The 15,776-nt window shown below is 36.4% G+C and overlaps 1 protein-coding gene across 2 annotated transcripts in view; it reads left to right on the plus strand.

Moving 5' to 3' along the window:
* slc2a15b (solute carrier family 2 member 15b) overlaps nt 1–15,199 on the plus strand; it is a 124,642-nt gene extending 109,443 nt beyond the window's left edge. For both annotated transcript variants that reach the window (XM_062033285.1, XM_062033284.1), the window contains exons 10-12: nt 339–414; nt 8,754–8,881; nt 14,484–15,199. In XM_062033285.1, coding sequence (XP_061889269.1) covers nt 339–414; nt 8,754–8,881; nt 14,484–14,711 — 432 coding nt within the window. In that variant the 3' untranslated portion in view covers nt 14,712–15,199. The remainder of the gene's footprint in view (nt 1–338; nt 415–8,753; nt 8,882–14,483) is intronic.
* Nucleotides 15,200–15,776: the final 577 nt, after the last annotated feature.

Raw genomic sequence — 15,776 nt, forward strand, 5'->3', positions numbered from 1 at the left:
TGTAACATAGATTTGTTTTCTTTTTTTTTCTTTTTTTTTTCTCGAGCAACGGCAAAAAAATAAAAAATAAACAAAGACAAAAGAAAAAAAAACAGCCTGCATGGCAGCTTTGTGTCAACATTGCAACTTTTTCTCGTTAGATTTCACCTCATTCCACTGTTTTAAAATGTTTTTTTTTTAAATTTTTGCAATACTATCAATTTTGCCATTTTTGCAGAATGTGTAGGGGGCCGGTAAACGATTAGCTGCGGGCCGCAAATGGCCCCCGGGCCGCACTTTGGACACCTCTGCTTTACAGTATATAATAATTATCATATGACGATCTGATGCAATCACAGGTTCACTTGGCTTTCCTGCGCTACATCAGCGTGGGCTGTGTTGTTGGCATTATCGGTGGCTTCTGCATTGGTCCAGGTGAATATAAACCAAAACCTTCTATATTTTCTCTCCATGTTAGAGTTTGTTTGCATCTCCAAGCAGTGGTGTGCTGTCAGGGCCAGCAATTCATTCTCTGCTGGCCTAACATAACCAGAAATCATGATCATAATTAAAGCTACAATTATTTTTTGATTAACTTTCCCATATTATCTAAAAGTATTCATATTCTCTTCATGTCATATTCTGCTCCTTCCCGTGCTATTGTTTTTAGTTTTAGTTTGTATCCAATCAGAATTCAGCTAGCTTATGTTGCCATGCTGTACCAAATCTGCCAGAGGCCTACAGAATCAACAATGCAGGCAAACGGGGACATACAGTTGATAGACAGTTCCGATAGCCAATCAGATCACGAGTTGTTGTCAGTAAGGCCTTCTAGATGGCCTCACGTTGAACGTGACATTTACGCGTCCTGTGATTGGATACTTACCGGGACCGTTAGCGGATGAATTTGAGAACACATACAGTTGATAGACAGTTGCGATAGCCAATCAGATCACATGTTGTTGACAGTAGCCTATCCAAGTAGCCTGATGTTAACGAGACTGTGATTGGATACTCACTTGTCATTCCAAAGTGAGTATCCAATCACAAGACTCAATTTAGCGGGAAGTGTTGCGCCGTAGCCAGACCGGGATAGCAGAGAAGGAGAACAAAACGTAGACTAGGTGGCAGATATATATTTGCAAGGCCATTTTCAAGAAGGATATTTAAAGAGAAACTACATCTTGTGAGACCATGTCGGCCAACCCCGGAAGCTAGCTCAGCTGTTCTGGCAATGAAATGGTGGAATGCTCGCCATTTCCACTCGAATAAGCTGACGACGAGTGGTACCACTAGCTTATACGGCGTCGAATAGGTCCTACTAATCGTGAGTTCAAATATTGAATTTTTTCCACTTTTAATATGTTTTTTGCGATTTTAATTTTGACATTACCACATAAGATATGTCCATCCATCCATCTTCTACCGCTTGTCCCTTTCGGGGTCGCAAGGGGTGCTGGAGCCTATCTCAGCTGCTTCGGACTGGACAAGTCGCCACCTCATCACAGGGCCACATAAGATATGTGATACATGAAATTATTATAATAATAATTATTATTATATGGCTCCTTTAACACTCATGCAAATTGGAGAAAATGGCATTTGAATATCTGTCCACTGTGGCGGACAATGCATCATAAAATAAAAAGGGAGTCATTGAACATTTTGTAATTTGGATGAGGGGTCTCAAACTCAAGGCCCGTGGGCCAATTGCGGTCTGCAGGCCCATTTTGTGTGGCCTCCTACTTAGCTTCATAGCTTAGTGTAATTGCACCCTAATAGTCAAATATTTTATGACAATCTTGAGTCAGAAAGAACACTAACTTCAATAACGCTGCAGACACAAAAATTAGCAACTTCATGTAAGCAAGCATAAGGGTCTCTGACAATCTCCTGGGTATCTCAACAGGATCAAAATACAAAACCCAAAACCAGTAAAGTTGGCACGTTGTGTAAATGGTAAATAAAAACAGAATACAATGATTTGCAAATCCTTTTCAACGTATACTCAATTGAATAGACTGCAAAGACAAGATACTTAACATTCGAACTGGTAAACTTTGTTATTTTTTGCAGATAATAGCTCATTTGGAATTTGATGCCTGCAACATGTTTCAAAAAAGCTGGCACAAGTGACAAAAAAGACTGAGAAAGTTGAGGAATGCTCATCAAACACTTATTTGGAACATCCCACAGGTGAACAGGCTAATTTGGGAACAGGTGGGTGCCATGATTGGGTATAAAAGCAGCTTCCATGAAATGCTCAGTCATTCACAAACAAGGATGGGGCGAGGGTCACCATTTTGTGAACAAATGCGTGAGAAAATTGTCCAACAGTTTAAGAACAACATTTCTCAAACAGCTATTGCAAGGAATTCTGGGATTTCACCATCCACGGTAGCAGGTCAAACCACTGCTCATTCAACTTAAAGAGATTTGGTTGCAATTATTTTTTCATATTAATTTATTTTGTGTTTGTGTTTTTTCTACGTCAATAAACAAAAACACAAGTAGCAGGTAAATCTACTGTTAAAATGTTGGTGACTGTACTTTTATTGAAAATTGCATGAATGTTAAAAAAAAAGTTTCCTCTTGTTAATTTCAACCTAAAGCATTGGTTGCACTTTATTCAAATGGGATGTGAATATATTGGCCATTAATTGTTGTTTACCTGCTTATTTGTATCCATAAGTCATTCATACATAATTATCTTACAAGAAATAACAAGAATGTAGGAAACTTCACCTGCAGTATATAGTATTTATTTCAGTCACGCTATTAGAATTTGTTTTTGCTAAAAAGTTACTGAAATTATTTCAACTCACTGAGTTGTTTTGGTATGTATCGTTCTAAAAAACAAACATATTTTCTCTATAAATTCTGAACCTAATCGAATAGTTGTTCAAATGAATACACCCCTAATATTTTACATGCATAATGACTTAAGTAAGGCTTACTGTAGATCAGGTTCTTTATAGCTGCTGCGAGAAGTTAACACATTTAGTCACATGGTTAAAACATGATTCTGAAGGGAATACTTTTTGTGGCCCATTCTCACCTCGGTCAGGGGTCTGCAACCCAAAGTGTTAAAAGAGCCATATTGGACCAAAAGTACAAAAAAAAAAATCTGTCTGGAGCCGCAAAAAATTAAAAGCCTTATGCAATTCTTATAATGAAGGCAACACATGATGTAAGTGTCTATATCAGCTATAATAGCCTACTATTAAAGGCTGACGCAAATCTTCGTTGACAGAAATGTGGTATTTTAATATTTATTCTACACATTTTTGGAAAACATTGATAAAATGGAGGCTTCTCACAGGATGAGATAACTTCCGGAAATTACTGGCTCAGAATGGCCAAAGGTATAGATGTGTGTGTCCAAGTTAAAGGAAACGGCAGGCTGTCTTCTTCTAATGGATTTATTACCATTTTTGCAAGCTGGGCAACGTTTGCTGTGGTCTGGAACAACATGGCACACAAACAACTATGAGAAATGCAGTCAATATTACATACAGATAATATGTCATAAGACATGCAAATATAAATTAAATACACAGAGGACATAAGTAAAGGAAATTAAATGAGCTCAAAAATACCTACAAATGATGCAATATGTACATACAGCTAGCCTAAATAGCATGTTAGCATTGATTAGCTTGCAGTCATGGATTGACCAAATATGCCTGATAACTTGATAAGCACTCCAGCATGTCAATAAAATCAACAAAGCTCACCTTTTAAGGATTTGTACATGTAAACAAACTACGATGAGTTCAAGGATCGCTGAAATTAGTAGGACAAAACGGTGCTTGCCAAATACTCTCATCAGTGAAGCATATATAACAGGGGTGTCAAACATAAGCCAGCGGATCAGGCCCGCGAACAGGTTTTGTCCGGCCCGCGGGATGAGTTTGCTAAGCATAAAAATTTGCCAACATTTTTGAATGTGTCCACTAGATGTCACAATAGCAATTATTTGTATCTTTATAGATGATGCTACATATGTAAAAAAAAATAAACCACATGATGTAAGTGCACCAGTCGAGGAAAATGAGCAATCTACATAAATAACATCCAGTAATTTGATTTTAACATGATTTTTTTATCTTGATGGATTGAAAATTAACACCAATGAGTTGACTGATGAACATTATCACATCATTTATTCAGAAAGTATAGATAACGACAAATAAAGATAGAATACTATTAACCGCAACATGTAAGTGTAAAAAAAAACCAACAACAGTATGATTTGTACATTTTCAGAATGTGCTTGTTCTATTTTTCAACAAAGAAAAAAATCTGAAGTTGTCTTTATTTTTAAGTTATCGTGCCGTGATTTTGCCAGTCCGGCCCACTTGGGAGTAGATTTTTCTCCATGTGGCCCCCCATCTAAAATGAGGTTGACGTCCCAGATGTATAACATAAACAGTGGGATTTCTAACAATTAAGAAGGTTTGTGTCATGTTTGTCCTCCTACAGAAAATATATTAAAACAAAAAATATTTTTCCATTTTCACACATCTCTGAAAGAGGTCCAGTGAGCCACTAGGGCGGCGCTAAAGAGTCGCATGCAGCTCTCGAGCCGCGGGTTGCTGACCCCCGACCTAGACTCTTTATCTAGCGGCCCTCAGTTGAATTGAGTTCAAGACCTTCATTATTATTATATATTTTTGATAAATAATACATGTATATTTCATTACTTAACCCATGTTTTTTCTGTGAGATTCACCCAGATCTGTTTTGAACAAAAGCTAAGAAAGTCCATAGTGGAGCAGTTTAAAAAATGAAAAATTGTAAAAAAAAAAATTAAAATGCACAATATAAGGAAAAAATATTAATTTTAAAACAAATGAAATGATCTAAAATGTTTTTGGTGGAAAAAGTTGAGACATACTTGTGCTGAACCAATATAGTGGAGCAGATTGAAAAATGAAAAATTGTAAAAAAAATAATAATAATAATAATAATAATATCACAAAATGCACAATATAAAGAAAAAAATACTAATTTTAAAACAAATGAAATGATCTAAAATGCTTTTGGTGGAAAAAGTTGAGACATACTTGTGCTGAACCAATATAGTGGAGCAGATTGAAAAATGAAAAATTGTAAAAAAAAAATAATAATAATAATAATAATAATATCACAAAATGCACAATATAAAGAAAAAAATACTAATTTTAAAACAAATGAAATGATCTAAAATGCTTTTGGTGGAAAAAGTTGAGACATACTTGTGCTGAACCAATATAGTGGAGCAGATTGAAAAATGAAAAATTGTAAAAAAAAAAAAAATAATAATAATAATAATATCACAAAATGCACAATATAAAGAAAAAAATACTAATTTTAAAACAAATGAAATGATCTAAAAATGCTTTTGGTGGAAAAAGTTGAGACATACTTGTGCTGAACCAATATAGTGGAGCAGATTGAAAAATGAAAAATTGTAAAAAAAAAAAAATAATAATAATATCACAAAATGCACAATACAAAGAAAAAAATACTAATTTTAAAACAAATGAAATGATCTAAAATGCTTTTGCTGGAAAAAGTTGAGACATACTTGTGCTGAACCAATATAGTGGAGCAGATTGAAAAATGAAAAATTGTAAAAAAAAATAATTATAATAATAATATCACAAAATGCACAATATAAAGAAAAAATACTAATTTTAAAACAAATGAAATGATCTAAAATGCTTTTGGTGGAAAAAGTGGAGACATACTTGTGCTGAACCAATATAGTGAAGCAGATTGAAAACTGAAAAATTGTAAAAAAAAAATAATAATAATAATAATAATAATATCACAAAATCCACAATATAAAGAAAAAACACTAATTTTAAAACAAATGAAATTATCTTAAATGCTTTTGGTGGAAAAAGTTGAGACATACTTGTGCTGAACCAATATAGTTGCCTGAAACCATGTATATTCCAGTCTTCCAATTGAGATCAATTAGTGTTCTTGTCCTTTGTACAAGGCAACACTGCCGCCTCCTGGACACACACGTGACTGCAGCCTGCCCAAACCCCCTCCTTTCACATGCACAGCCTACACACAGATATTGTATTTCATTAGTCTTGTAAATGAGGAAATCTTAAGTGGCACACTACATCCATTCCCGGAGTCATTTGTACACTCAAAGAGTTGAGTGAAGTGAATTAAGAGGCAATCATTTACAACATTGGGAGCCATGTTGAGTGGGCCTGTGAGGATGATGAATTGGGGAGAATCCGCCGTACACAACGTCATCCGTCAAGCCGGCAAAAATCTATACTTTAGTGCACGGACGAGGGTTTCTGGTGCCGCAATTAGACTTTTAATGGCTCATTGTTCATCAGCTCGCCGTGATGAATGCAGCTTCCGGAAGCTTGCACGCACCATGACGCCCCCCATATATACCACAGATGTTGACAAATTATGGCCTAGTTATTAGCTTGACAATATTAAGCCTTCATCTGCGCAATTATAATGCGCAGATAACGAGGACGGCATTTGTAATACTTAACGTGGACTTTTTTTTTTTTGTTCGCTAATGCATATTTTTCCGTCATCACTTTCTCTTCTAACAATGAAGGATTGTGTGTTTAAAGGCGGTCGACAATCTCAAAGACTCTGGTCTGAATGAATTGCACAAGTCCTGAAGAAACTCATCTGCTCCCTGCGCTTTGGTCCTTTTCCAGTCGCTGTGTAACATAGTCTACCCTACGGTTGTACGGTATACCGGTATTAGTATAGTACTGCGATACTAATGAATCATTTTCGGTACTATACCGCCTCTGAAAAGTACCGGTCCCGCACTCCACGCGCCCGCGTCGAAGCCACGTCGTGACATTGCTGGTTTACGAGCAGAGGAGCATGTTCGGCAGCGCACAATCACAGAGTACCTACAAGCAGACACAGTGTGTAGACAGAAAAGGGAGAACGGACGCGTTTTGGCTTAAAAAACAAAGATAAAGGTGAAGTTATAACACTGAAACAAATAAAATAAACTTTTATGAATTAATGATCATGATTTATGTTAGGCCAGCAGAGAAGGACTTGCTGGCCCTGATGGCACACCACTGCTTATTTGACAACTACTGTAAGAATAATATCCAAGCTAACTGTTAGTATGCCAGCACCAAAAGTCATGGATATTGCTCCTCGGCGTTCTCTGGCCAGCATGCTAAGTGTTAACGTGACGTCATTTTAATTAATTATGTATGTATAAAAACAAAAAAGTCATGGATATTGTTACTGGTCTTTTTTAATGTTTTCCTTGCCCTGCTTTCCTTGCTTGGTTCAGATGTTGTTGTGAGATTGTGAAGCCCTTTGAGACATTTGTGATTAATGGCTTTATAAAAAAAAAAAAAGACACATTGTTTGGTTAATCACAGTAAATTGCCTCCTTGAATAATTAAAATCTTTAAAAAAAAGACCCCAATATTTTGACACAAATGCAATTCTACCGACGGGATCTCATGCACAAACATTTTCAAATGTTTTACCTAAATTCACATAATTTATTTGCTCGAAACCTGGTCACCGTTTCCTCTAACTCTCTGACTGATCATCGATATACAAACTTAATTGGTTCTTGAACAAGGTTCGTAATTACAAAAGTGTGTATAATGAGGCAAATATCCCCAATAGAAACAATGTAAACATGAATAATGGGTTCCAGCCTCGACAAAAGTCCACTTTGTACACTTCGAAGACAATACAAAGTACTGCGCAGTACTGTATAACACACTAACATAACAATAGTGTGATGTTTCATGAATTGATTAACGTGGACTTAAACATGTTGAAAAATTATTCGGGTGTGACCATTTGATGGTCAATTGTACGGAATATGTACTGTACTGTGCAATCTACTAATAAAAGTTTAAATCAATCAATCAATCGATCAACTTTCTATTTAATAACAAAGTCAAAATAACAACAACTAGCTGAATTGTCCTTGTTTCAGTCACCCTGCTGACACACACATACACACACACACAGAGACACTGTCACTAGTCCTGTGGTGCACTCACAGTTTGAAATCACCAAACTACTTAACTTTAACGGCCAGCTCACTAAAATCCATACATCAATTAATTTTCTACCGCTTGTCCCTGTCAAGGTCAATGATAAATGATAAAAATAAAATAAAATCCACTTTACCTTGTCGGTTAATCTTCTTGGCGTGCAGCGAAAGGGAGAAGGTGAGGGGGAGGAGGCAGTGGGGACAACAATGTGGATTCTTCCTTAATGTTTCCATTGCCTGTACATATTGGACTCATATTGCGCTATAGCAAAACTACAACAATTATGTAAAAAGGCTAAAAAACAAAAAAATAACTCAGTCGCTAACGAATGAGCACCGGAGATCAATCTTCAATGGATGTGCTACCGGGCACAAAATAGTTGCCCCTGTGGGTAGAAGAAAGGTCTGTACATCAAACCATATTTTTTCTTCAGTCTATTGTTCCTTTGTTGAAAAAATTGTACAATGAGGAGTTCTGTCACTAATAACGATAAAATTGACAAGTTATTGGGTTAATATGTGTAGAAGTTGAAAATCTACTTTATAGTGGTGTCTATTTCAACATAGCCAAGTTAATTAGAATGACATATACACTTTATTGAGACCTAATACAAACATTCTGCCATGACAAACATAATAACGTATCTTGATATTTTGTGCACGTGTAACTAATATGATGTTTTATTGGCATACAAACAGGCCTAATAGTTGATACAAAGATTTGCTTTGTATTGATCTTTGCATGCAGCTGGTGTTCCTTTCCTGATCACTGCTGAGCTGTTCAAGCAGTCACACCGACCGGCCGCCTACACAGTAGGAGGTTGTCTCAACTGGTTGTCCAACTTCACCATCGGTTTCGTCTTTCCCTTTCTTGAGGTCGGTTCTACTTTCAATTCATCCGATGGTACAGTGCAGACATGGGCAATTATTTTGACTCATGGTCCACATTGATTGGTAAAAATGCTGTGTGTGTTATGTGTTATATATATATATATATATATATATATATATATATATATATATATATATATATATATATATATATATATATATATATATATATATATATATATATATATATATATTTTTTTTTTTTTTTTTTTTTTTTTTTAATTTATGTATTTATTTTTTTATTTTCTATTTTTTATTTTTTTATTCATTTATTTATTTTTTAATTTTTTTATTTATTTTTATTTTAGCCGTAAAAAGTGTCACACATTCTGCTGTGTGTGTGTCTGGTTCCCTTTTTTAAGGAACACTTTAAACGTGTGTGTGTTGTTCAGCATTAGTAAAACAAGGTGAAATCCAAACACTCCCAATACGATTGATAGAAGAATGCTAAAAAAATATAATGACAGACCACCTCGAAAAACTGAGTGGAATGTTACAGCCTTTTTGCTAAATAAAAAGATAGACATGAAAATAAATAATTTGGGATTTGTAATATTACCTATGAATGACCTTTGTCTTCTTAGCAATTGAAAGGGGATTATTTGAAAAAGAAAAGAAAGTTTCATTGTTGATCACTTTCTTGTAAGTGCGTGTGTGGTCGCCATTTTTGTGTTATTTATATTTCTGTAGTCCTGCATATATTATTAAGTTAAATTAATTATTTGTTGCTTGATGAATGCTTGGGCCTACTGCGCTACTCTACTTAAATGTTTCTCATTATAGTTGTGGTAGCCATGTTTGTGTTGTTTGTATTTCTCTTGTACTGCATATGTTAAGTCAAACTATTTGTTTTTTGAATTGTCATGAAAATATGCTGATTTACAGCACCCGTGGCGAGAGTATATAGGGGCGCACAGGTGAAACTGATGGGACGAATGTGGGGTTGAGAGACTGGCGGTAAAAACAGTTTTGACCACTTCTTACGCAACACTTTAGCCTTAGTTTTGTTTGTAGCTTTGTATGCAGTTAAAGTTGTTTTTGTTAACCTTGGATGGACTGTTGGAAAGAAGACCTTTTTGCAAATAAAGCTATTTCTTGAGAGACTTAAGTTGGAGCGTGAAGTGCACCACCTGTCCTGGCTCAGCCCACGGCCTTTGGTTTAGAACCTAGGAAAGGCCGATACAGTGTGGATCTGAATAGTATCGATACCGTGGGTAGTATAGGCATTGCAATGATACTAGCGTGATTAGACCTATATTTTTCATTTAAAGTCTTCATATATGTTTTCGTTGTTGTGGTGCTGAAATATATCATACATATTTATGTATTGTTTGTAGCGACCCCGAAAGGGATAAGCGGTAGAAAATGGATGGATGTTTTTCAAGCACGGGAAGATTTGGATGATATTCATTCGAAATTAAAGAAAGAAATAATCCAAAACATGACTGAGCATGTCGCCAATTTCATAAGCAATTCAAGCGTATCGCTGCTTCTCTGCTCCATACTGAAGCAGAATGAGTCTAACGCCAGCCAAAGAATGTTAAAATAATATCTAAACAGGAGACATGTATCCATGAAAATGTGGGAAAGCTGAAGATGGTGTGTTTGACAGAGAAGCAGCTAGAAGAAGATAGTCAAAGTCCACTCTCCAAAGTAAATGCTGTACATCAGGGGTCACCAACCTTTTTGAAAACAAGAGCTACTTCTTGGGTACTGATTAATGCGAAGGGCTACCAGTTTGACACACACTTAAATAAATTGCCAGAATTAGCCAATTTGCTCAATTTACCTTTAACTCTATGTTATTATTAATAATTAATGATATTTATCTTTGCGGAAACACTGATCATCTCAATGATTTCTCACAATAAATATATATAGAAACAGATAAATATCAATATGCAACACTTTATTTTCTCTAAGTGCACATTTTTCAAATTGAACATTTTCAAATGATCACTTCTAAGAACATTTTAACTAGCTAGCCACTAAAAATGTTTAACAAATCATGAATTACTTTGCACCATGTTTGTACAAATAATAACTCATGTAAAATACAAAAGTCAACTCTCAAATTTTTAAATAAATCATGTCACACTTTGAACTGGACACCAAATCTGTTATCTGTTTCTTTGTCAGTTAGTGAAGACCAAGTCTTTAAAATATTCTCTTGGATTTTCAAATTCTATTTGAGTTTTGTCTCTCTTAGAATTAAATATGTCGAGCAAAGCGAGATCAGCTTGCTAGTAAATAAATACAATTTAAAAATAGAGGCAGCTCACTGATAAGTGCTGCTATTTGAGCTATTTTTAGAACAGGCCAGCGGGCGACTCATCTGGTCCTTACGGGCTACCTGGCCTGCTGTACATTATTACATTACTTCATAAAATTACTGTAGTTGTTAATAGTGATTTTTAGTGTACAACATTTCTTATATACAATAGTTTTTTTTTCCTTTTTAAAACAAAGCTAAAAGCAAAAAGTATCTGTTTTTACTTGTATTATGTACATTCCAAAAATGCACCAAGTTGGTCAATTGTAGTTTTATTAAACATTTTCACAGTACATCCAAGAACTGGTTAACATTAAGAACAATCTCATTGTCTTCCACGAGTCAGTTTCTGATTTATTGTTTGGTTTTCAAAATAAAAGCTGATAAAACCTTTGGCTATATAGCCAACATGTATATTCGTTTTTAACATTTTTAACTATCTTAAATGTGTAAAAATAAGTTTACATTAAAATAAAACACTTTTAAATTTAATGACAAAGGATGAGACATAATGTGAAGATCATAAACCCAACTTTCTATCATTCTTGCAGTAAAAAAAAAAAAAGTATTTGGACAGTGTCACTGCTTTAAATGACTGCTTTCTTCTTGTTTTCTTCTTCTCTTAACACACCTGACTGAGACGACTCCTTTTTTTGCAAGAAACTGAGCCCACTAACGTGAGCTCCTGTGATGTCATCATGCATGACAGTGCCTCAGACTTGATTGGCATGGACTTCCCAACGATAAACACGCATGTTGTAATGCGTGAGTGTGATGTGCGACATGCTTGTAAATCGAATATATCAAAGTGCGATACAACACTGAGATGCTGTGACATGTGAGTAGGGGCTTTGATTCCCTGCAGGAACTCTCTTCTGAGCTCGAGAGCTGCATGATTCCTGAAAGAAATGTGATTTTCTTGCTTTAATCTGACTTTTTTTTCTTCTCACACACACACACCATGTTCAGGGCCACGTTGTTACGTTTGAAAGAAATCCCACTGTTTTATTATCATTTTTATTCATATCAGTCTTGTGTTGTTCTACTTCAGAGAAACTTCAAAAGACAGAATCTAATCCATTAGATCAACAACAAGGCTCACTCCCCAGTCCCCATTACAGTCATTCATGACCAAAAATCAATTATTAATGCGATTGCTCCTCACGTGAGCGGGTGAATGATAGCTACAGCAGTTATCGCCAGCCAGGGCCAGTTGGCTATGCTGCCCTGGTCGCTGGGTGTTGCCATGTTAGTGAGCCCTTCATTAAAACAAGCGCCTATTTGGGATACAGCTCATCCTTTGAATATATTTAGGACTTTTTTTTCTCATTTTAGGATTTTTTGGCTCCTTTTTGGCCATCATTTTTGATTTTCCGTATCAAAAAAAAAATTCCTCGACACATTTCTTTCAAGGTAAATCCAATTTGAAATGTCTTTGTAGGTCAATTAGATGCTGGGAATTAATTTTAAACTCAATTTTTACCAGTAAGGACAAAAATGTCCAATTAAACCACCATTTTGTATTATTTATTTTTTTATCGTCACACAATCAAATCAGGCATTTTATAATTTGATGGTTTAATTTTGGAGAAAAATCATGTGTGTGTATGTGTGTGTGTGTGTGAGTGTGTGTGTGTGTGTGTGTGTGTGTTTGAAGAGCATGGCAGTGCAGTAAGCAGGTAAACCTGACAGTGCAAAAAATGGATAAGTGCATTAAAATCCATTTTATTACTAATTGTCGTACTAATTCAATGTATGCATTCATCACTAGCATACCAATAATTATCATATGGAAAATAAGTATTTTTTTGTGTTTGCTGAGAAGATGAAAACGGCATATAGAGGGTCAAAATAATTTAAAAAAATAATAATAATAATAATTGGGAAGAGAATCATATGGCCTCATTCCTGGGTGGATCTAGCCCAGGCCTACTGAACTAATCATTTTCCAATGCAGTCTTCTAAAAATGATGGAAAGCGTCACTCTACATTGCAACTGATGCTGTGGTCAAAGTTGGAATTGCCACAAAACACATTTCAAGAAATTCAACACTCTACTGCCATCTGGCGGCTAAAGTGAATAGTGCAGCCCCCTAATTTGTCACGTTTCATGTGTCAAGTAAACTGCAATGAGTGTGGCTGTCATGATCCGTTGCCCGGATCATGTTTTGTTTAGTTTTTGACTCCCTCAGTTCCTGTTTTGAGCACCCTTGGGTTTGTGTTTTGGTTGCCAAGGGTGCAGACTGGTTTCACCTGCCTCTGATTAGTGTTTGGCATGCTCACCTGCTGCCGGGCACTAATCAGAGAGCTACTTATTCCAGTTTTTCGCCACACACTGTCTGGCTTTCTTATTTGCTTCCACGCAACAGTTGCGACGGCTACTAAATTGATTCAAGAGCTAAGCTTTGCCTTTTTGTTTGCCTGTTTACATGCTAAGCTTTTCTTGTTCGCTATTCCGTTAGCATTCCCGTGCTATCGGCACGCTGGTGCTCTCTTTCAGTTCAATTCAGTTCAGTTCATTTTCAGTTTATTTCGAACATGCATACTGTCAGGTTCAAACACTGATGACATCTATTAAACAAGACAAAAGGCAAGGAATCAAACAGAGACAGAATTCTATTTGAACTCACTTGAGGAGAGACATGGCCACTGTACTCTCTGTACAGTCCTGCACCACGCTCTGACGAAGAAGGTTTTCGTCTTCTCTTTTATTTAGATGTTCAATGTTTACGCAACAACACATTTCTCAACAGGAATGGGGAGTATGTAAACAGTCCTTGTTTTCGGTCACATTAAAGACAAAAGAAGAAGATCCCTCGGGCTTGGGCTTGTCCTGGATTCAGCTTGATCAGGTTTTCGAGGACAATGGATGACCCCTCCCGTCTGTTTCTATCGTACACAGCGGAATCTTCCAAGCGTTTTGCTCGGTACAACAAAGACAGCTTCTTGTCTGTTCGTTGGAAACTCAGAATGGAAAGTTTTTATGATAACTTACACACAATTATTCCAACACATACGATACAATGTAATGCATCACACTCTTTTGTTTGTATCCCGCATGATTTATGGACAATAAATCATTTCCTTACCTGCACCTTGCCTCCGGAGTTCCGTCTGCATCCTGGGAGAACGATCGACGCAGTAAAATGTGACCCCGTCATTTTTAAATCTATGAGTCCCTTTTTGTCTATACTTTCACACAAAGTGTTTAAATAAATTGCACATGAAATTGTGAAGTAAAACAAATAAAATCATTTAAGATTTTTTTAACGGGGCCTCACTGAGCAACTTTTCTCCTTTTTCCTCCGACTCCAGCTGGCCACCGGTCCTTACTGTTACCTCATCTTCTGTGCAATCTGCCTGGGAGTGGCGGTCTACACCATCTTCATCATCCCCGAGACCAAGAACAAAACCTTTATGGAAATCAGTCAAATGTTCGCCTCCAAGAACGACGTCCTTGAAGAGGAGCTGACATCCAACGGGCACCTGAAAATGTCTCAGATGAACGGCTACGGGACTTTGGGCTATCATGGCATCAAGTAAGCGTGTGACTGGACTGTGTTGCCAGGTGTAAGCCTGGCAGAGGTACGAGGCTTGAACAATCGATACTGTAGAGACAATAAATGCTAAATTGTCTTCTGCCCACGTGTAAGACGAAGGTCACATGGCAAAGCGCCTCTAATCGAGCGTACAAATCATTTTAACCAGTTTTCTGCTGGAATTTGTTCCCCAACATTATCCTCACATATTTGAACACATCCCATGATCATTGAAGACATGGTGGACTGGTCCCGACTTGCCTCCATTCTGGGGTTTTTTATGAACACGTCACCAAATGAGCAACCGTGTTAATCCTTTTGATTTCTTCCTCCTTCACGGTGTGACGTTTGTGTCTTTTTGATGAAAGAGAGCAGAACATTGTGGCTACTGTAGTAGTCACGTCATGGCCGAGTATTTATTTATCAACATGAAAATGTTATGAAATGCGGCGTAGTGAGAGTCAATGGGAAATATTCAATAAAAATGAAGAATTCATCAACCACCTTTTGTGTGATGTGTTTTTAAAACGTTTTGCTATCGTAATCTAAATTACATTTTCTTAACAGATATCAATATTGCATGATAATGCATCATTTCTAAAGCTCTTTAGGGTGTTTCCATCAATTCTCCTTCATCCTTAATCATGAACGTTTTAAAAACATAGCTTTTTAAATTTGTATTAATCACTATTACTGTATTTTCCGGACCATAGGGCACACCGCACCATAAGGCGCACTGCCGATGAATGGTCTATTTTTAATCTTTTTTTATATATAAGGCGCACCTTATATGGCGCATTAAAGGAGTCATATTATTTTTATTTTTTTCTAAATCAAAAACACTTCCTTGTGGTCTACATAACATGTAATGGTGGTTCTTTGGTCAAATGTTGCATAGATTATGTTCTACAGATCATCTTTAAGCCGCTTCAGGATGTACCATTTTGTGGGCGGTCTAATTTACTGTACGTGGCTCACCTTCGACAGCGTCTTCTCCCCGTCATCTTTGTTGTAGCGGTGTAGCGTGCAAGGACGGGAGTGGAAGAAGTGTCACAGGATGGAGCTAACT

This window comes from Entelurus aequoreus, linkage group LG22 (assembly GCF_033978785.1).
Source record: "Entelurus aequoreus isolate RoL-2023_Sb linkage group LG22, RoL_Eaeq_v1.1, whole genome shotgun sequence".
In the NCBI taxonomy this organism is placed as follows: Eukaryota; Metazoa; Chordata; class Actinopteri; order Syngnathiformes; family Syngnathidae; genus Entelurus; species Entelurus aequoreus.